Source organism: Streptopelia decaocto (assembly GCF_964273445.1).
Source record: "Streptopelia decaocto genome assembly, chromosome: 8".
Lineage (NCBI taxonomy): Eukaryota > Metazoa > Chordata > Aves > Columbiformes > Columbidae > Streptopelia > Streptopelia decaocto.
In genome coordinates this window covers 3,452,039-3,476,066 of record NC_138662.1, presented here as the reverse complement: position 1 = coordinate 3,476,066, position 24,028 = coordinate 3,452,039, and the positions used below count along the sequence as shown (strand labels likewise).

Here is a 24,028-nt window from a genome sequence, read left to right as displayed (position 1 = left end):
CAGACCTACAGAGATGCCAACTTACGTAGCAGTCATTTGAGACTAAGCTACTCTGCCCTTTCCCAGTTTGTCCTTTATTTATTATTATATTAGTTTATACATACCCAGAAACACGTAACATGATTACTTTGTGTACAGTAGATACTCTCTGTGATTTATTGCAAGTTTTGTTAACTTACTGTTAGGACAGGAATTTCTAGTAATTTTTTAAATCTGGTATATGGAGATTCTGGTTTTATTTGAGGCCTGCTTGTCATGTTTTCTCATTGTCATTGGATATATTTTCTGCTGCTTGTAAAATATGTACTTTAAATGACTCTACAAATATCTAATACTAAGCAGAACAGCCTGTCAGATAAAAGATCATTCCATCTGGAAGACTCTGTACTATAGGTTACTCATGTCTAAGAAAGAGGTCCTCTGATCAGCACAGGTACAGCAAGGAACAAGGAAATAGAGAATCTGGTTGATGCAAGGCTAAGGGATTAAGGTTTCCATGAATGGTGAAAGAATGGATTTGTTATATCTCAGTTCACTGGGAGGTGAGCATTAAGGAAGTTAAAAGACAGCATTGAAAGAACAAAATAGATGTGGTAACAAATGTCTTTGTTTGAAGAAGCAGGTTTCTAAACCCTGCAATCCTGACCCAGCTTTCTTTCAGATGCAATGCATCTAGTGAAGAGGTAGGGAATAAAACCTTTGCAACAGCTGGTAAGAAAGGGCTGCCTCACTAACAGTTGCTCAGGAAGGCTCTTACCAATCTAACTTTGCATTTTTATTTCTTCAGGACTATAAGCAGCTATTTTGTTTTACATCCAGCATTAAAAGAATATTTAAATTTATGAAACTCACTTTACAAAGTAATGCAGTATATTCTTTATGCAAGTTTTAGTGAAAAGCTGGCCAAAGAGACAAGAAGCCAGAGGGAAGGCAGAGACAAGGCAGACAAGGGAAGGAAAATTCCAGAACTCTTGCAGAAAAAAAAAAGAAAAAGGAAGCTTGACCTTTCCCTTCAGTTTGAGTGCAAACCCTGTCAGCATTTGAACCTCAAGCATTCACACATGCATTGGAAGTTTTGTTGGGATTAAAAATCAAAGGAGAATCTTTGCTTTTGCTAGGAAGTTCTGTGGAAAGTTTGACCTGCTAGCTTTTACTCCACTGGCACCAACTGTTTGAGGGCAGCAGCACAACCCAGAGAAGCCACCCACGTCCCTGAGGTGGGTGTCACAGGCCCTGGGACCTGTGCTGGGAACGCAGAGTCCCAGTTCCCTCATTGCCACCCTGAGCAGGACACAAACCACCACACATGAACCAGCCTTTCAGCCAGGGAACAATTTCCCATAATAGCATTTCTACATTTGAGCAGAAAACAGCCAGCAACTCATCCTGCTGTCGTAAAGGTTTCAATAACATCCTGTAGCCAGCCGTCTAAGAGGATAGATCTAACAAAATTAAAACAGGCAATTTATCTTCCCTCTCTTCTCTCCATTGCAGCAAAGCAGCTAAGGATTGAAGTGTCTTGCATCTTGATGAAGGCCATACTAGGTTATGGGCTGAAGTTAATTAGTAGGAGAAAGCACGATCTGCTACAGTCTTTGAGGCCTCTTTTTATTTGGAAAAATAAAACAAGTCTACAGAGCTCATCAGTTATAGCCACATTTATTCAGTAAAATAAAAATGTGTATGATTGATTTGTTGAGCTACCTTGAGATATGTATCTCTGTTGCAGAAGACAATTAGAGACTGGGCCTTTTCAGGTGGTTATTCTGGACTGTTAGTATTTTATTACCACAATATAATATCTGTTTAGTATCAAACCAGTGTGTACTTCACATTATAGCCCTTAGGGAAAGTTCTGATTTATTAACACAATGACACAAACCTAATGATCGACAGGGCAAAAGTGAAGGAAAAAAAATTGGGGTTTTATTTTAAAATTGGGTTCATCGTTCAGAACCCAGAAAACTTTTCCAAATCCAAACTTCATAGAAATGGCTTTTTGTGTTTTCATAGAAAATCATAGAAATGATTTTGTGAATTTGCATTTTCTGAGAAAATGCCTCCCTAGGTCTACTTTCCAGCGCCTTGCTTAAAATACAAGTGCTGGGACAGGACTGACTTCTTTCCTCTTAGCTGCTCGGAATAAAGTGAACCCTAAATAATCACCTTCTTCCTATGGAGTGGAAGAAAATAACAGCATCATTGTACCTCTGATTTTGAAGCCTTTTTCTCTCTTCAGGAATTGTAAAAATATTGCATATATATAGCTATATTATGGGGAGTATCAAGGGAAAACCTTAAAGGTATATCAAAGACAAAAGGGTCTAATAGTTGAAAGGGCCCAATATGAGACATTGTGAGAAATGGTGCTCAGCATGTTGCAACAATCGGGATATTTCAGATGTGCGCTCAAAATGCAGAGGTTCTGATATCCATACTTAATAAAAATACAAGAATCACGTGATGCTTTATCAATAAAAATATGTAAGTCTGTTTTAACAGAGCATTTAGGCAGTTCTTTACTAATTGTATAGCTTTTGAATATATAGTTCATTGAGACACCTCATCAATCTGTAAGATTTCTTCTGCAGATTTATAATAACATTTTGGATTTTTTTAAAAAATGGTGTTTTTTTCTAGTTATTATGGGTAGATAAATGTTTGATTCACAGGTTAGTGCATGCTTAAAAAGAAATCTGCCTGTCAAATGCAGCCACATCTGGAGTACTTTGTGAAACAGATTAGCAAATTATTAACTGAAATTTTCAGCTATTCCTAAATATGGCATATTCAAATCTTTCATAGGGTTGTGGAATACTTTCATTAAAAGTAATTTATACAAAGGAACATTTACTATAGTACTAAAGTTTCCCTAGTTATGCTGATACCTTTTACCTGTCACTGCTTTTTTGCCAATAACAAATTCCAAATTTCTGGATGTCAGCATTAATTGATAACGATAAGACCCGTATTGTCAGTCTCTTTTGAAAACTGTGAACATTTCTGATAAAAGCAGAAAATTTCCTTCAATGCAAACTAAGCATACACACACATTTAACATGCATGCAATTCAGCTACAGAGAATGAAAACATAGAAAAAATAAGGCTCTGTTTGCAATATGGTCTTGGCCAAGTTCTCAGGTTTTGTTGTGTCATGTGCGTGAACCACAGACACACACACAATCTTTTGTCATCAGAAACCTGTTGGACTAGAGAGTTTTAAGTGGGTATAGATACCAGGTTATCTCAGACCAGCTTTGGTGAATATGTATTTTATAGGCGTTTCTTTCTACGTTTTATTTTGGGAAAAGAAAATCAGATCCAGTGGGGCAATGCAGCATCTTTTTTACTTTGGAAGCTCAGAATTAGTAACACAAAACGTTAACTTGTCCTTAAAATTAAGTATATTCTTAAAGCCTTTGCTACTACATTGGTTAATTAGGTAGAGGATGAGTAGATCTAACTGTACACAAAGTAAACAAGTTATTCTTTATTCTAATATGTTTATATCTGGTTCTCAGATATTGTTTATATTATCAGTAGGTAGCCCCTTCAAAAGAACATGGTTTCAGATTTTCCAAGACAGACGCATATTTAGTATTCCTGTGTACTTGTTCACCCTCCTCCTTCCCGTTCTCATAGGTAGTTAATACTGTTCCTAAGTGAAAGCAGCCAGGAACTGCAGGTCCCTTACAAACATACAAACAAAACAACCCACACCTTTCTTTCATAAAAGGTTGTAATTCAAAAATATTGTTGTGTAGGAAACACTGGGGGAACAACAAAGAAACAACAAACCCCACCAAAAGGCAACTTCCCAGATCACGAATGTGCTGTAGATTTAGTATTTGCAAGTTCCTTTTTCTTTGTTCTGTTGAGGTCTGTCATTTTTTGCCTGATAGTTTTAGAAGTTTTATAAATCACTTACACTTACATTAACTGTAACAACGGTGGCCTCAAACACGCCACTTGTAAGGAAGACACAGGAAGAAATACAGTGATGACTTCAGCTTTCATAGCAGCCAATTAAAATTTTGCCAAACGCAAAATATTCTCAGAAATATTTTTCCATCATACAGATCTTTGAGGGCTTTTTTAAATTGTTGGTTGATTTTTAAAAACTCTTTTCAAGCAACAGCAGCACATGGTGGCACCCTTAAGTCTGTATTTTTGCTCTGGTTCACTTTTTGGAAGAGACTACAATCTTCAAAAGTGGGGCTAATTTGCATGGAAAGACAATTTTTTTCATTCTCCCTTTAATTAAAAAAATCGTTGAAATTAATCAGACTTGCCAAGAAACTGTCATTTATAGGTAGAAGCTTCACACATGCAATATTTGCCTCAGAGTGGCACAGGGGCGTAAGCATCTGCAGATTGTGTCAAACTAATATAAAACATTCAGCAAGCTTAATTCTAGTGCACATTACAGTCCATTTACTAATAGATAATTTGAAAGAGAGAGCTTAGTTTAGAGCTATTTGTAATCTGTTGTGTATGAAAATCATGTTCTTCTGTATCAAGAAAAATGACTTACTGTTCCAGCGGCCTTTCTATATTTCTTACATATTTCGTTTCTTATAAACGTAATCATGACTCAGCTGGACAAACTTTAAAACTAAAACTTAAGATAAAATCTTAAGTTTGCATGCATTAATCTATTTTGATAAATGTTAAGGCAAACACTACTGTCCAGTATTGATCTCTATTCAGATCTGGACCAAACCAAGTGGCCATAATAGCCTTAGTGAAAATGGCAGTTGCTTTCTGTGGCAACTTGCTGTACTTATCACATCAGGAAATGGAACAAGCAGAACATGACTTGAAACGAAGTCCACGTTTAAAATTATGTTTATAAAAGTTCCACCATTTGGGAACATCACTAAATTACCACCTGATAGAGACAGAGATACCACACTAAAGCGTAGAAGTTCCCACCAAAATTTCACAATCGTGCTGGGATCTGCTCTGTGAAAATCAACTTCTGTATATAAAACCAAGTCCTCAGCTGGAGATATGGTACAACAAGAAGGGTCTGATCTCATGCTCTAAAATTCAGTGGAATAACAGTCATGCAGACTTCTTGTAATATGAGACTCAGGCCTGAGGATTTCACAGAATATGTAGGTATTCTGGTTTTTTCTTGCTACACGTGGTTTGACTTTTCAGCAGCACTTATTCGTTTTACTTCATATTTATGTAGGAAGAGAGTAGCACAGATAATGTTACACATCTGTTTCACTAATTAAAGCAGAAAGCTAGAAATTATAATTTTTCTAAAATTTACTGTGTTTTTATCTTTGAATTTGCTCAACTTGTGCATCATACAACCCAGAACGTACTAGCCACAACATTTACAGGTGACTCCAATCCACGCAACATCTCCTCCTGAGGATACCTACTCTGATTTTACTCACCTAAAACTGAGAGGATTCAAAAATAGAAACAAATATACTGAAGATGTGCCTTTTATTTCAAAACTTTACATATGTGACAGTACTTGACCAAACTCAGTTACCTTTGTATAGCTATAGTCTTGATATAGAATAGTATCAGTTGCACGAAAGAGTTGGCATCTCTTTGCAAAACTGACCTCTTGTTTACAATTTTATACTAATCACCTTACTGATCTTTCAGTATTGAATTTATTTGCTTTTGCAGTGCCCTACTCTCTACTGTCTGAATATTAAATGTGTTTGTTTTCCCAGAGGGCTAGAGAACATTGGACAAAAGGGTTCAGCAGGAGAGAGTGAAATAAAAAGAGGTTGTGAGTCTTTAACCTTGAGCCTGAAATGAATGTGAACCAAACTCAAGATACTTGGCTTATATGAAGCCAGGTAAACATTCGAGTATAAGCCCACACACTACCAACCATAATACACCTGTTGATGCTTAACAAGCCTTGTGTATTTTGCCTAGATTGTTGTAATAAGGAGTGCGATTCTGAACTTCATCTTTTTCTTCTGATGGGAAAAATTTGTAGTATCTAAAATTCTATTTCTCCTATTTTTCTTGCCTAATGCAGTATGATAAATTTAACTTTCAAGGTGGGATGAAACCGAAGAGTTTTTTCTATTACAGCTACAGAGAAGAAAGAAGTGGAAACTTATAGCAATGTCAAAAATGTCCTGAAGTGTTGTCCCCACAGTCTTTTGTTTAAAAGCAGTTCATTTTTTCCTGTTGTCTCCATTACTGTGAGAAAAGGGAGCTGTATCACACTGTTTGTCTTCCCTTGGCATTGTCAGTATCATAAAGAAATATCATTACATGAACTCTGCATAGTTCATAGCAAACCAACACTTCCTAGGTTCTATCCATCATGGGTATGTCCCTGCTTTTACATGCTGTACAACCATAACAACATTATATGAAGTTCATCCGCTTTATTTTATCTTCAAAAAGTAATGTGGGCTTTGTTTTGGCAGAGCCCCTAAATATTTTTACACCAGATATTACTTCAAACCTTGAACTTAAGCATGTATTAAAAGAATTTGTTGCTGTTGGGCCATGTTACTCTAGGTAAATAATATTTTTTTCAGTTCTTATGTTAAATACGGTAGTTAGTATTACATAGAAATTAAAACACCACCTTTGTATCCAACAAACCCTCTACCTTTGTTTCTGCCAACATAAGGAAAGAAGCAAGTTTTGTTCCTGTATGCGATAATTGGATACATTGGGGGACAGACTATCAACAAGATTTGAAATTCTACTGTAATGCAGAAATTCTGTCACTGAATGCAGTGTGACACTAATAAAATGTTTTGTTCAAGATGCCAAACTAAATACGCAAAATTTAAAGTTGGGGAGGGAGTTTCTCCTTAAATAAAAAGTTAATGGAGAATATATATACATTTCTGAAACCCTAGAGAAATTTTAAGAAATAAGATAGTTTTCTACAGTTCCTTAGTGAAGAAAATGTATTAGAAAGCTAACTTTATATATTCTCAGCTTTAGGGATTTGCCCAAGTTGGCCCTTACCTTCCCATTCTATTCAGAAGATTAACTACTTTAGGCATCAGCAGATCTGAACTAGTTTTCCAGGAAAAATCATTATGAACAAGTACAAGCTATTCTAGTAACATCTAAATGTGCCTGCAAGACTCAAACGTGCCAAAACTTTGCCACAGATCTTCACAGAGTGTGTTAGGACTGCTGGCTGATGGTACATTCTGCAATTATAGCTTCAGATTGTTGTGTAAACAGATCGAAACAAAAGATGTTAGTATCATTTTTTCTTTCAATTGTTAGTTACTGCAGAGTACCCAATTCAGGTCCTGGCAGGCAAATTTTCATCATTGGCTTTCAAATACAACCTAAATCTATAGTTTTCTCTCAGCTGTGTAAAATGTTAGCTAGCTAGATTGGCTAAAAGGTTTGATATTAAATGCAAATCAGGACCTAAATTGTGGAATTAAATGCAATCTAGATTCTTCCCCTACTATGTAACTTGGAGCCTCACGAATTGAAATCAGCCCTTCCCTTGCTAACCTGTAGAGGCTTAAATACAGTTTGTGTGACTTGAAGAAAAGCTTTACTTTAATTGGACTCTGCTGGATCTGTTCAAGCATAATAGCAAATTGCAAACCTTTTTTATTTAAGTAAAAATTTAATTGACCTTTGTTAAAAAGAACCCAGCTGGCAAACAGAGTCTAAATCTGTGCAGTAAGAAGTGGCTGTATTCAAGAGAATGAAATGATTCTGTTTGTTGATAAGATATAGCAAACAGCTGCCACTGAGATGACTTATTTTTCTTTAGATAGCAGAAATCATAGCTTTGTAGCAATGCCACCTTATAAACTCATACTATAAAATAAGCATGTTACAAAAAGTTTCCTGATTTAAAATAGGACAATGTAGTAACATGTTTTTAAGATTTCCGTGACAAAACATACTATTTTTTCATTGTTTAGACCTAATTACTTTGCACTTTAAAATTCAAGGTAGAAAGGCCTAGATAATGAGGGAATTAGGATGTCACCTCTTCTCTATGAGTTTAAATCCTTTCTTTAGTAATGCAAATGAATCTCTTATCCTGATCTGTCTGTTCACTGAGCAGAACCATCACACAGCACAGCACACAAAGGGATTCAGCTCTCATAAAGCCCTGGTTTCTAGGTCCCGTGCTCCGTCAAATAGGTGTTAGGTACAGTAGATGATTGGGGGGTGTAAAATTTATTCTTCTTCCTGTTGTCTTGCACCTCTGCTAACCTCCTGGATCTTCTACTATCCCAAGAGCTGGATAAGCTGTTCTGTACCACTCCAATCCTCTGATTTAGAGAATAAGCAGTCACATGAGCTACTTTTTGTACTGTGCCCTGCTGTTACCAAAAATATGTATAAAGAGAAGGGAGAGTATTCGGACTGACCGAAGGCCATGTATCTGAAGATGGCATGACTTCTGCTATTAGGATTTTCGAAAGGTGATGAATATTCGAATTTAGAGAACAAGGACAAAGGTCAAACAGATGAAATATAAGTCAGCCTCTTTCTCAAATGTGCTGAAATTCTGTACAACTTGGACAACTCCAACCCCAGGATCAGCTAGGTCCCACAGCTGTAACACTGTGACCCCTTGCCATTACTAAAATACAGTCTGGCAATTATAAAAGGACTTAAACCTTTACTAATGAGCAGTGTATTAGGCCAACCAATTATGTGCAGCTTATTTACATGTAAAAAGATACACATACCAACCACCAAACCATTTCAGATGTGTGTGGAGAAGCTTTCACAATGCCTGCTTGCACCTTTTCTGCCTCTGCCTGTGTTTTGGTTTCCCCCCTAAGAAATGCTAAAAATTCACTCATGGACTACATGAAAGTAGAAGGATAGAACTCATACTTAGTCATACAACATTTGCCAACAGATCACGTTTTGCCATTCTGTTTTTTCCTCTCTGCCCCCTCCCACCCCCTTCCAAAAAAGTTATGTTTTTCTCAGCAGTAAACCACCCCAAACTTCACTTCTTTTCTGAACTGGTGGGCACTGGGCTATAGAGAGCATCCCTGCCTCTACCCGGCCACCAGGCCTGGGTGTCCCCAGGCCGCAATGCTCCTCGCTCTGCTCCTCTCATTTCCTCCTGGAAAAGCAATTTGCACTGTCCCTGCCACTCCAGTGGGCTGAGTCTTGTAGTTTATTTTCACCTGTGGTCTTACTGTCAGGTGGTTAATGACGTTAGGTTGACCTGACTTAGTTTAAAGACTGCATATATGGCATCAATTGTGTCGCTTTCAGCATTTAACTATACAGTTTTACAACTGAGACACAGAAAATGAAAAAGCTTGCTGTTCAACAATGTAATTCAATTGAACCCAACAATCAATACATAATTTTATTACATGTTTTATATCTATTAAAAAGTTAAATGGCTAGAACAGTGGGTCTATACTCGAGTGTTTACCTCACATATGCATGAAGGAAAAATAAAAGTTGGTTCAACAATACTATGTTCACATTATCCAGGCTTCCAAGTGTAGTTGTTGTGTGCAAGTTATCTCTGTTCATGTGGTAACTGTGAATTTTTTTTTCCCCCTGTGGTGGCATGATTATGCTTAGTACTTTGTCTGCTTGGCTTTTTGTGCTCTTGGCTGCATTCATTTAGATTTTGCTTTAAAACATTGATATTATAGTTTTTACACTTGGCTCCTGTGTGTGTCTCATACGTATCCATCCAACTGTGTCTGTGTTCTGTGCTTTTCTGTTTGTGAAGTGTGATATGTTATGTGTAATGGGTTTTTATTTAACAATACAAAAGAGACTTTTTTAATTAAAAAAGCCTTCCTACTTACTCACTGCAAAACTATCAACATGCATGGTTTTACATTTGCATTAAAATTAACATGGCTTGTCTTTTACTAGGGATGTACCACACGAGTGGACGTTCGCTTTCTTTAACCAGTACTTCCCATCAGTTCTTTGATGGCTTTAAACTTGATTTATTTTAATATTGCAGTTGATACAGATATTCAAAATGCACATAACTGAGCCACTCGTTTATGCACATAACATCCAGAGACTATGGACTTCAGCTGCCTGCACTGCCCTAACCATATGCTACATTTTTCACAAAATACTCTCTAACAGAGCATTGCCCTTGGAAGGTGCTGCCTCTGACGCCCCTTTCCTTTTCTCCCCCAGATCCGCGTCGTGAAGGCATTCCGTAGCTCTCTCTATGAAGGTTTAGAAAAACCAGAATCTAGAACCTCTATTCACAACTTTATGACTCATCCTGAATTTAGGATAGAAGATTCCCAGCCCCACATCCCACTCATTGATGACACAGACCTAGAAGAAGACTCTGCTCTCAAGAAAAACTCAAGTCCACCGTCTTCACTGAACAAGAACAACAGTGCTATCGACAGTGGAATAAATCTTACAACTGATACAAGTAAATCAGCTACCTCTTCTAGTCCAGGAAGCCCAATACATAGCCTGGAGACATCACTTTAGCTGAAAAGGTCACTGCAAAAAAAAAAAAAAAAATCGAAATAAAATAAAATAGAAAAACCCACAGCAACCGAAATATATAAATATATATATTAAAAACATTGCTGGCTGAAAAGCTGTTTGAACTCTTATTCACTCTGAGACAAGTGAATGAATTGTTGATCACAATGGTTTTGGGGAAAGAATGAATGGCTGATTTACATACCCCCCCTTGTTCCCTTTCAGAAAAACAAAAACAAACAAAAAAATCCTCCTGCATGAATGTACTGTACACTTCTGGCCCTTCTTTCTCTCTTTTTGTTTCTTTTTAGTTCCTTTCTTATGTTTTTCTCCTGAAGCAGGAACTGCAGAGGACTTCTTTCTGAGGCTATTTATCCAATTCACTGGTCTGTGAGTTTTTTGAAATGCTTGTGTGGCATGGACTCAATTGTATAGATTAATTTAAATAACTTTTTTGAAGTTGCAAAGCTTAACTTGCACAGTAGATTTGCACCAGTTGGACAGAGGAACTTAAACATTTATGAGACTATATATAGAGATATATACATATAAGTATATACATAATTAATTATATATATGTATATATCTATCTATATATATATAGTTATATATATATAAAGTTTCTTTGTTGGCATGTTGCCTTGTTTCTGCTCAAATTGCTCTGACTATTTTAACTTATTTATGTCCTAAAAAAGAATGTAATTTGTTTACAAACCTGTAGATAATATCCTTAACTATCTGTAGGGTTAAGAAAGCACTTCCTGCCGAAGTAGTATAAAAATGGCTCAGCTCAGCTCATTGAAAACGTCTGTAATATCGCACCCTGGATATTTTATTACAACCGTGTTCTGATTTCTGGCTGATTTTTTTTTTTGTTGTTAAATAATGTAGATACTGCTAGTAAATAACAAAAGAAGCCAAAATATAACACATTGGATGTAGCATTGTGATCCTATATACAGGGAGGTAAAACAGGCTTCCTTTGTTTCAAATAAAAATCAAAATGATCAGGTTCTCTCTCCTTTTATTTTTTTTTTCCCCTTCTGATAATCTGCTTGAATTTGTTTTGGTGCAACATACAATAATGGAGGCTATTTCATTCTTTAAGCATATGGCAATGGCTTCCAAAACTATTTTAGAGAGATAGTATCTGAAACTGAGTTGAGTTTATAAATATAATTTAAAATAAGTTATATTTGGTTTGTCTATATGGAGATAAAACTAATGTTAAAGTATTGTGATATATTGTGTTAATCCTTTTCAGTTAGTAATTTAGGCAATTCTTTCCTTATTACTTACAAAGTATGGGCTGTTGGCATTTTGGATGAAAATCACTGTAGGTTGTTGCTTTGATTTTTTTTTTTTTTTAAGAAAAATATAATTTCTGCACTATTAGGTCTGAATGAAACTTTATTAATTGTATATTAAGATGTGCTTTGTGTGATTTTCTTTTTTTACCTAAGCTTGTCTTCCTGTAGTCACAAGGTATACTGTAACACAGTAATATGTTCCTTTATCTTGAGCTTTCTACGAAGAAAGCTGTTTTGAAAACCTGCAGTATGGAGGGTGACAAATATTTTTCAAGATGGTAACAGCCCTGGTAACTTAAAATTTATGAGCTTATATAATTGCTATGTCAACCACTTGAATGCTAAGCACTTTGTGGATCACAGATTTTTCATAAATAATTTTTGTATTTAATATAAAGTTTGCTTGGAGACTTTTCAGCATATGATCTTTTCCATAACTGTACAGTGCAAAAGACATTTTGAATCACACAATTGATTCTGCCAGATGTGTTGAAAAACACTTTCAAACTAGCTTGATAAATTGATTTGTTAAGGCGTTACTGGTTGTCTTAAAGTTGACTCCTAAAGTGGTGCATCTCTGCAGTCACAAGAACTAAACCAAGCCAGAACTCTCCAAACCAAGCGTAGAATCATGGCCAAACTGCAGACAGAACTCAGATGTTTTCAGGGTGCATCAGGACTATTCAGCCAGGTAAAGCTCTAATCAGCTTGACTTGCCAGCTTCCGGACTCTTGTGTAGAAGCTTGAATGTTTTTGGCTCAGACTCTTAGTTTGCTCTCTGATCCAGACTTTCCAGTGAACAACAGAACAGGTCTTTGAAGGCGTAGACAACTCTCTGTTCCACAAATAGTGTGACCCGTTTCTTAACAGTAAAAAGCTAGCATGAAAACATCGTTATTTTAGGTAAGTCCTAGCAACAAAGTGATTGAAAATCAGTCAGGATTGTTCGCTTTGTAAATACGGTGATTAACCTTTGTACAACATGTATTTGGTTTCTATGGCCTATTTGGGATATCATATTCAGAAGAAAAAAAGTGTTACCTATTTACAGGGAAGCCTCTAGCTTTGGACTTGAACATCTACAGAAGCTATTAATACTGGAACAATTTATTTTCAGCATCTTAACACTGACTGTTTGCCTTTTTATTTTCAAACACTTCATATTTTTTCTTGGTTTCATATTTTTTTTTTTTATTTTCCTATAGGAGTACTCCTCCCTAAGGTACCATTTTCAGACTTGAAAACTGTTAAGAAAACAAACACTGCATTCTGTGTATATATAGCAAATCATATATAAACTGAGATGCATAGAAAACTTGGGCTTTTGTGAGCAGAGACTGTGCTTTATGTATATGATAAATTATAGATCTCTTTTTTTAAAGCAGAATAGCTATGACCTTTCAACTACAAGTCGTGCATCACAATTCCTTTCTTTTATTGCTTGACCTCTCTGTGATGGGAACAATGGATCAAAAACCAAAATGATCAGTTTGTTAAAATTCCCTGCAATATATAAATGCTCGCTCTCTACGTACTGTACTTAGCAGCATGAGATTTGTGGACAACAATACAGTGGTACATTGGCAATCCATCCCACTAGGGGTTATTAATATATGTTCATTCATCTGTTTTTATGAATTTTTTTATCTAGACAATAATTGTAAATAAAGAACTTACTCTGTCTGTTCATTTAATACTATGCAAAAGGTTATGCTTTCTATTGTTATTCTTATTCCTACAGTGTGATGCTGGAATGTTTGTGGTTTCAAAAAAAAAAAAAAAGACAAAAGTAAGTAAAAAGTAAAATATGTGATGTAAATTATTTTATAGTTTGAAACAAAATGATAAAGTTTTACTCTTGCTGCTTTCTGTCTAATAGATCTCTCTTGGCAGGAGCACAAGTGGAAAATTTAAAGAAATAAATTCACAAAGCAGCATGAACAATAATGGTCTGAACGTAACAGCTTTCTTTATTTTCACCTGAAGTCGTTAGATGTAGCTCTGGATTCCCACTGGGATGTTTTCATGTGAAGGTGTATGTAGATCTTCTGGGCTGGCAGTAAGAAGCCTGCTCACCAGTCAGGGCTTCCACTTTCATTATACCCAGCTGATGAGTCAGCCCAGAGTGCTTTTAATTCATTGTCTGACTATGGGTCAAGCTAACTTGGTCCATGGTGTGGTGGTGCAAGGTGGTGGGAGTGGCTGATGTGAAAGCTGCAGTGAAGTCAGCTGAAATGGAATACAGAGTAAGTAAAGTAAAGAATAAGTAAAATGGATGGAGACCCTGTGCATTTGCATAAGAACAAACTAGTTTAATCTTGGACCAACAAACATCAAAGTCTGTTTTCCTGTCACTTTGGCCCATATGATATATTCCTCCATTTAGATAGATATATTTTTTAATTGCTCTCCCCATCTGTTCTAGAACTGTGGAGTTCTGTCCCAGACTCAGATCCTGCTACTTAATACCTTAAAAACTGTGTGTATGCAGTGCCAGGGGAAAACGAGGAATTCCCATTCTGGTGCTCAGACCCTCAGCCAAGGAATTACGGGGGGGTTTTGTTTGGTTTTTCCTTTTTCTTTTTTTTTTCCTCCCAGCTTAGACTAATGCAGTTGTTCCATGAACTATTCATACAACACAGCCTGTGACCATACAGTATTATTGCTCTAGCAGCAGCAAGGTTTACAGATGAGCTAAACAGACATACTGGGTTGAACTCCTCACACAAGGTGGGAGGTAACTGTTGTATAATCTCATTTTTAAAGGTAAAGTGCTTCAAATTACAGATTTTCCTGTCTTCTCACCTAGATTTAAAGCTTTTATCCACAAATTCTGTGTGACAAAGTATCTGTTAGTGGCCAAAACTACAATGGAATAGTACTACACTGGGAGAAAAGTTACCAGTAAATAAAAATATATTAAACACAGTGAATTCAACCAAAAACCGTACAGAAAACAGTTATTAGTTAAGATGGAGTTCTTGGATTTTTGGAACTTTACAGCTGCTTTGGATTTAAACTGTTTTCTGCTTTGATTTTCTGAGCTCAGTCTAAATAACAATCTGAAAATATTTTTCTTCTTCTCTGTCACTCATTGACCTCCTTCCTACACACGTAACTTTATTTACAGCCCTAGTCCAAGTGCTTTTTGGCAGGACTCTTCATCTCTACAAAAAAGTCTGTGTGTATTGAGGTGTTGCTAAGAAAGAGCACTGGGATATGTTAAGTTTCTATCAGAGATCTGTTTTATGAGCGGCACCTTTTAAAGATTGTGAAAAGTACTTTCTTAGCACTGCATGGATGAGAGTTGTACATGTAAATTTAGAAGAATAACAGGAATTAAATTCCCCACTACACTAACTTCCTATTCTTTGTATCAAAGTGGAGATTCAGAAAGGCACATAGTATTTGAAGTTATTAGTCCTTCACAGAGAACTTAAGACTGATATTCTGATGCAAAAAAAAGAATGCCAGATTTTATTATTGGTATTCTTTTGCTCATACCAGGTATAGTGCTAAGAAGATAACGAGGGTAGTCACACATGCCTAGATAGAAAATCAGGTGCTGATCATGTATGCTGATGCTACCCTAAATGCCACCATAGGTATTTGTCATGACATGCTGTAGTGACATGGAATGGGCAAAATGGTTCTTAAATAGTGGAAGGAGAGCGAAAAAGAGAAAAGCAGGGAGAAGGTGGAAGAAAATACAGGTGCATGTATAGTTCACTATAAACTGAAATGAAATGACATAAAATCCTAATTGCTTATTATTGGCTTGATCTAGACATGGAGTTCTAAAACAAGGGTTAATCAAATAGTATTCTTTCTCTACCAGCCTCTTCCAACTGAAGTCCAAACTCTTGAATAGGCTGAGGTCCCAAAGTGAGGGCTAGACCTCCAGTGGGAAAACAACTGATTTACAAAACCCTTTCTCAGCTGTTACCCCAAACCTGACATCTCTCTGACCAAAAGGTTGATGAGAAGTACATCATCTCCAGAATCGCCTTCCAACGTATTTTTTTTTCTATTATGCTGTGATAGGAAAATAAATGACACAATCTGTGGTATTGGTTTACTTCACTGCAGTAGTGCACTACTCACACGGGCTGTGAGAGGACCAGGGTTCAACACTTCAACCTTCCTGCTGGTCTTACAGTATTCTTATAGTTGCTTTTGAGGAACCACAGAAAGGTAAGCAATAGACATTTCCTATTTATGTTCGTATTCCTGCAGCAGCGTGAGACATTGACATAAGAAAACAATGAAATACATAATAAAATTTATTCATGGCCCAGATCAGTACTAGGGTCCAAACCCTGGATTATAAACTATAAATCCATATTTCTAATTTTATCAGTATGTGAAATCTGTTCAGGTAATGCTCAGTTTTGTGCACCAGCACATTGATATAAGAGGCACTGAATAAGGCAGAGAAGTGTCTGATGCTGTTTTTCTTTTTTACAAACGGGTATTAGCAGGCATATTATGATCTGACCTGATGGAAACTGAATAGAAGGATGATTAAACAACTTATTTATTAAACAAGACAGACTGTTGAAAAACACAAATCAAAGGAAATAATTACAACAACATTTTCTCCCAAATGTTCACATAAACTTTGATTATCTGTGTATCTGGGTGACCATGTTTGCCTGGTACCAACTGAAGTGTTAAATTCCAAGGCAATAAACGTCTCCACTTACTCTGCCTGGGACGGATCTGTTCACTTCTCAGGCAAATTATAAAGCACTTGCCTCTACCCCTTGTGTATGCGTGTGCATTTAAGAATCATTAGGAGTTGAACTGGTATAAGTGTTGGCGCATAGCCAGTGAAATTATTTTTTACAAGTAAGTCTACACTTATGAAGATTAGAAAAACAAGTTATCTAGCTTTCTTGAAAAAAACTTTATAGAACGTTTATGTCATCTGTTTGAGATGACTCTATATATTTGTAAAGCCTCCTAGTGCCTTCATCAATGGGTTATTTCAAATTATTTCAGAATCCAGTTTCACAAGAGGCACTTCGAATTATTCTCTAAAAATATTAAAGAAACTAAGATAACCATTATTTGATGACAAATCACATCGGTAAGTCACTAATACTTTCCTATTGAAGCACGCCAACCAGGAAAGCTTTCTTATGCTTATTTTGTATAGGTATAATTGTTAATTTGACCCATGTTTGGAATTCTTTTATGAAACACAAAGATTACTGCAGTTATAGAGCAGGGCTGACTGTCATTTTGTACCTAAACAGTGCTTTACATTTGGGAAAGAACTCTATCAAATAGAATGCTGTCACAAATGAACATGCTACAGCCTAAGAGTGTTACATAGCTAACTATGATAAACTTGCTGTTCAACCAAAAAGCTTTGTGCGCACTCTCTTACATGCCAGCACTGGTGTTTATGTAGTTACATGGGCTGGAGCAGACTGCTTATCCACTCTTTTTTTTAAATTGTTGCTGGAGAACTTCAGTTGCTTTCTAGCCAGTCCCATGGCTGGTCTCACCATATGGTTTGGCAGGGGCTAGTGCTGGGGCATAGGAGCAGCAGCAACAACTCATCAGAGAATCAAGCCACGATTATTTCAGATTAAAATGAGTGTTCTACCAGGCCTACAGCACAGGGAACTGAACAGATGCTTCCAGAGTTCTCCATCCCCCAAGGACTGAGCACGCAGTGCTTTTTACTGTCTGTGTTACCATCAACGTACCAAGCCTATTGTAGAGAATTACAATTTCAGAAGCAGAACTGCAGAGTCACGAGCATCTGCTCAGTGGCTGCTGTAAAGCAAAATGATTTTCTGCCAGGCAGGTGCTTGCATCTGGCAAAACACCATCATGTTTCACATTAACTTCCATTCTTGCTGGAAGGACGAGCAAGGCTGGGGAGACCGACCTCTTTTGAGAGCTGTAGGATGTAAAACTTCGGCTATCTCTAGGCAAGCCATTTCTGATTACACATGGACCTTTTTTGGTGAAGTTTAATCTACCAGCGAGATTTAAAATCAATTCTAGTGGGTTTTATTATCCTATTTTCTCTGCCTGAGAGGGATTTGGATATTTTCAGTATTTTTCCATTACATTTTCTGTGCTGTTACCTGTAAGCCTGAGGTGATAAAAACGGTCTTAGTAAAATACACCTTTTAATCTATTTCATTGTATTAATGTCAATAGCCTCCTATATCCCATGGCTTCTGGATATAACTTGTATTTTCACAGTATAAGAAAACACAGAGAAAAACCACACTGGTTGAGTGTGCTGTAGGGATGATTCAATCGCCTTTCTTTTCATTTTCATGTTTAAGGATAGATGCACTACCTAATAATGACAAAGCATTTTGTCTCCTCTGTGTTCCTGCCTGTCTGATGCTGCCAGTACATTTTGTTCTTGAAAATTTGCAGGCTGATCTGCGATCTGCCCCTGGCAGAGCATCCTTATGCTAATAGTGAGCTAGGCCAGCAGAGTGGAAATCCGCCATCCCTCCAAACACCAGCCACTAAAAATAATAGCTGATACAACTTCAAATTGCATCAGAGGACTACTTTGCTGCCTAGTGAAAGTCAATACAGTGTTTGCTTAAGATTTACATTCTTTATCAACAGAGAACCCCAGCAGTCTTGCCATACTTAAGTGTTCATTTGTATTCTTGAATCCTGAAATGGGACAAAACTGTAGTTACAAATTGAGTTGCCTTTGTTCAGTAGTTCATGTGCTACCCATACAAACCATGTCTGGTGTTAAAAAATAGCAACTAGTCATTGAATTACCCTGGGCTCAGAAAACACCTACTTTTGATGTTAAGCCTTTGCAGGTATTATCACAAAGGAGAGGAGAAGAAATCCTGTTTTTACCACGGTAGCAACTATAACAAAATATTGTGCTTTTTCCTGAGGCTGCAACTAAACAATGTCAGAATGGCAGAAAAGTCAGTATAACTTCCTCCACTTGTTCTCATCACTATGGCCCTAAGAAAAATGAGCTTTGAAAATGTCACATGAAGAGCACCTTGCAAAAATGTCTATTAAGATCATTTTTGTAAATAGTTACAAAATTCCTGAAATAATATGCAAGTTTGCTTCAAAATAAATCAAAAGTGTATGCTTTATTAGAAAATTATTTTTCTTTAAAAGATAGGTCTCTTTTTTTTTTAATTTCTGATAAGTCTTTATTAATAATGTCTTCATAGACTTCATAATTTCAAAGGCTACTTTGCAAAGTCATGCCAAACTAAGAATGAAACTACTGCACTTGTCCTCCCTTACAACACATAGAATTTTACTATGGTTACTAACCTTGCAAAGTTGAAAAGCAATTTTTTTTCTGTGCTTTAAACAACAGTCTTCTCAAAAAGTCCTGTGTTATTTCAAAGCCACTAAAGCTCCAACAGTGATCGAGATAATTTCAACACAGAAAAAAAGGTTAATTTATTTAAAGAAGCCTGTAGCTAACACCCATTAGAGACTTTTTCAAGACTTAAGTGGCTGAAGCTCAATTACAGGCTAAGTCAAAAGGTACAAGTGTTTGAAATCTTGTGATTAGAGGGACTGTTGGCATTTGCAAACCAACAAAAACAGCAGGTGCAAAAGGAAATCATTTGAAGTCCTATTCAGCAGAAGTACTAGGTATCCAGAAAATATAATGTTGTTGAGAGTAATATACATCTAAGCAATTATTAAAATCAAACCTCTGAGCTAATGATTTCTCCTACTGTCATATATGTATCTAATTTGCAGCTATAATGCACATCAAAATCACCAAAAATTGAAGGTCAGCTTGAATAGATGGAGCAGTTGCAGGTGTGTGAGCTACTCAAAGTACTGATGTAATAGCAAACAAGCACATTCACAGAGGGTGCTTTGTTGGGGAAGCAGGGAAGAAGAATTCTGCTATGTGATGGTGTTTGGGACAAACTGCAGCTCCAACAGCTATGCCCTGGTTTGCTGACAAGGTACAGTTAATGAATTGACAATGTGGTGGAGTTTACACCATTTTATTTCTTGGCAAGGCTTTGAACTCCTGTTCAAATATTGTGTCCTTCAGGATTATTTTAACCTGCACTGTGTTAGTCAAACACTGCAAGTTTGGAAGATGTTGTGGGGTTCCTGGTGAAATTAAGTGTTTTCTATGGCTTCAATAGGTGCTCTCCACCACTGCTTTGATTTACAGTCTTATAATATTCTTGCCCTTTTTGTTTGTCTCATTCTGCTGCTTGTAATTAGGCACTTGCAGAAACTTCCTGGTAAGATTTGGGCTTTTATGGGTCAGAATAGTGCAGCAAAGCTCCTCTGAGGTAATACTGCTTTTATTCTCTCATCCCAAAATCATGATTACCTTTGATGGCAATAATGGCCATTTACAGCCTCTTAGTCCAGATCCACAAAAAATATTTCACTTATTTGGAAAATTATTTCATTTGTTGTCGTTGCTTTTCACTTGTGTTCTAATCTGTTGTGTTTTGAAATCACACTTGGAGACCTATAATTGATGTAATTTTTATAAATAACAAAAAATTACAGTGTTCCAGATTTTAATATGTTGTTCTCTAGCTTTCAATATCTCAGTTACTATTACTCTTTATTTCACATTTCAACTGGCAGGCCACAGATTTTACTTTTTTCAGTAGCCATCTCTTCCCTGCTGTGAGTTCACCTATGCATAAGCTTTCTCATTAGTACTACCAGTGGCTATGGGTGCTTTTTGTGTGTTGCTTGATAAGATAGAAGGCCAGTTAAGGGTGCAGGAGGAGTACGGACTTGTAGTTTAATTTTGTAGTTGTTTGCTTTTTAGGATATCTTCACTGATGTGGAAGCACAGAGAATCTCAGGGTGAGCAGCCATGTTCTGTGTTTAAAAACAATCCTTGATTATACGCAAGGCATAAATCAATGTTGTGATGTATTGCTGTCTAAATAGGGAAGCAGAATTAAGGTAGGAATTACCTACACTGGAAATCAATGAGAATTTAACGATCCTTCTGATAAATCTCAAAATTTATTGAAAAACTAAACTCCATCAGACTCCCTTACTGCTTATTTTTGTGCTTACTCTTAAACTGCCTATCTTAGTAAATAAGAATGCAAGCAATAGTGTCTTTAGTATTGATGTTAAATATTTAAAAATCTGTTCATGCAGAGAATGGACACTTAGCTTTAAGCACTAAGGGAGATGGTTTTCAAGACCTCCTCTTACATAGTGGATCTCCATTGCCCTTTGCAATGATAATTTTCCATTTCAACCAAGCCATATTCTGTTTCTTGGAGTAACTTTCTGTGTTAGGTTTTTTAACCTATTCTTCAGATTATGACACTGAAAGTAAGAAAGCATGCAACTAATTTTTGTGTGCTTCTTGTGGCATGAAAGGCTGAGGTAACAGTATAGCAATGCAGTGAATTGTTGCCACAAGATTAATATATTTTGGGTTCGGTCATAGGGAAATGCCAGGAACAGATTTTTTAATAAAAAATAGTTAATTTCCAGTTAGAGTACAAAGATATGATTTTTGGTACAGAAAGCTGAAAAAATAAGTAGCAGTGTTACATTTCCAAAAACTATGGTGATCTCTTCTTGTCTCTACAATCTCTGACAAACCCTAAGAGGTTTGTGATTTTAAAAACAGATACTGCACGTGTACACTGTCACACAAAGGCCTGTAAACCTGTCAGATTTGTGCAATACCCATTAACCCTCAGAACACATCCATACAGAGAAACAGTTGCCACAGAGGGATGGTAGAAGGGATACTGGACAGAATACGAATCAGAACTTGTTCTCTGAAAATTTGGATTGCCTTTGTTTTTAAGGTTATAGAAAGGCTGTGCTTTGTGTTTGAGAGTCACAGGAGGAAAACATTATGCTGCATTGGAAGAACAATGCCCCAGGGATGTAATACTAAAAATTGAAAGCTGCTGTTAAGTATTGTACAGTATAACACAGCCTGAATGCTCCAGGATTGATGGACTATGGTGATGCACGTGATAGTAATTGTAATGATTCCCAATATTTAGTTTTCATGATACAAATGCAATCCTCTGATCTGGCACCAATGTGGGGAGAGGGCATTCTGCACAAAGGTAATGGTGCGTGCTATGAGAAATACTCTTTCAAATTGAGTTGAAAATACAGCTAATACAACCTCGATTTGAAGAATGTGTTATGAATAACAATAGAGGGCAAGAGTGTAAAATCAGTAGGGCTCAAATTCTCTGCAGGTCCTACAGCCTGCATTGCATAACACTACTGCATAATGTCACCAAAGAGCAATGATTTCTGCCTATTCTTCCGCAGATTTAATGTATACCCTACACATAACCCTTACTTCCACCACATTAGCACTTTCGTATGGAAAAAAAGTAATTTACAAGTTATCTAAACTTCATCTTCAAAATGAATTTTTATTTCTATAGAATGGAAATTGCGTTCAGTCACCCATTCTAGATGACCTCAGCACAGATTAAAATACAGCTATAAAGACATACAACATTAGAGCTGAATTGCATTAACGTCATTTTGTGCAGTCCACCATCACCCTGAAAACAGCAGATTATCACTTGAAACACTCTCTTCAAGCTTCAATAATTCCCAGAAAACTGCTGAGCTTTGAAGCAGTCCCTTAGATGTGAAGTTATTCTGATCAAAAGGAAGAACTGTTTCTAAGAATTGCTTTTGCTTTCTGATTTTTTTTTCCTTTCCCTTTTACCTGTGGTGGTGGTGGTGTTGGTTTTGTTCTAAACTCCTCTGGGTGGTATTTTGGTTTTGGTAATTGGATTTTCCAAATAAAACAACCAAAAATCAAACCACTAGATTAGGCATCTATTAAGGAGGTTTGGGGTGGTTTGTTTAAAAAAAACAAACTTAAAATAACATGCTCAATAGCAATGCAGCTGGTGATATAAATGTCTTTGAATTTTTTTATGTTTTGGGATTCTTTTTTCATTTAGCTTAAATATGTCTGCAAAAAAAAAAGGTTGATAATAGTCTAATTACTGAGTAATAGAATTTTAAATTTTTAGAAATAATACTTAAATCTTTTCTGCTGAAATAATTATTAAATCATTCATCTCGAGCATAAGAATGATGAACAAACAAGTTCAAAGCATTCTTATTTTTATATTGAGCTGAAAGACTAGTCTTTTTCATATCCAGCAATTCCTGTGTGTGATCCACAGTGTTTTGTAGAAGCACAGGATCTGCTGGTAGCATAGATAAGCATAATACACATCAAAAACACTATGCCAGAGGAGGAAATTCTGTTACTCCCCTACTGAATACATAGGGCAAATGACAGAAGAACATTCAGAGGGCATGACAAGGAGGATGGACTAAGCGTGGGAAGCTGCAAGTTGTTGAGGCCAAAGATCTTTGACAAGGTGAAGAATTCCTGGCTTGCAGAGTGTACAGGACTTGAGACTGTAAACTGGGTTCCTACAGCCAGAACTTTGTGTCCCAGATATGAGAACATGATGTTTCTACATACCATGTAAATGTGGCAATAAGTTCAGAGCAGGAATGCTTCCGATCTCTTTCAAAGTCGGGGAATGACATACCCTCCAGCAAGTCTAAATTCATTTCTAATCATTTAAACAGACTAGCTCTCTTCTGATCATCTTTTTGTTGTATCTTCGTATCATATTTTTAAGCATGGACCTTCAAATACTCACTATTTATGCAGATCATCTAAGCTTCATTTAATGGCTACGCTTCTGATTTCACACTTTTAAAAAGCAATCAGGTTGCTCTGTGGAATAGTTTACTGAAACCGGTGGTGAAAAGGGAACAGAGGGACAATACAGCTTCCTTCTGGTGGAAACCTCAATAGGATACTTGTTTATCTCGTTATCGATATAGTCCATATGAAAATCTAGGAAAATTAATTGTTGGGCTTCCAGCATACAGCTTAAAGTCAGATCTTTAAAAATCCAGTCAAATGTGCAACCAGAAAAGGGCCTAAATTTACTCCATTTAGTTCTAAGACTTGACTTGAAATGTCATTAAGAAGCCTACCAGCAGTGCAGGGAGCGGATTGGCTGTAGATGGTTGAGATTAAAACTTCCAGGAGAGGCGGTGAACCAGGTAATAATAAGGACTTGGAAGATAAATGGACAACTGATCAATTTACTCGGCCTGTTTGTTGTTTACAAATCATGACCAGCAGAGAGCTTCAAGGTCAATAATGTTTGAAAAGTTGGTCACAATTGTGTCAGAACTTGAGTCTGTCTCTACAATGGCAAAAATATCTGTTTGTGCAGAAGGTGGAAAGTGAACAC

At 36.6% G+C, this 24,028-nt stretch overlaps 1 protein-coding gene across 1 annotated transcript in view; it reads left to right on the top strand.

Moving 5' to 3' along the window:
- The window catches only part of ATP2B2 (ATPase plasma membrane Ca2+ transporting 2), a 260,605-nt gene extending 246,902 nt beyond the window's left edge, over positions 1-13,703 (top strand). Inside the window, exon 22 of the mRNA XM_082060191.1 lies at positions 10,138-13,703. Within this exon, the coding sequence (XP_081916317.1) occupies positions 10,138-10,449 (312 nt within the window). The 3' untranslated portion in view covers positions 10,450-13,703. The remainder of the gene's footprint in view (positions 1-10,137) is intronic.
- The last annotated feature ends 10,325 nt before the right edge of the window (positions 13,704-24,028 follow it).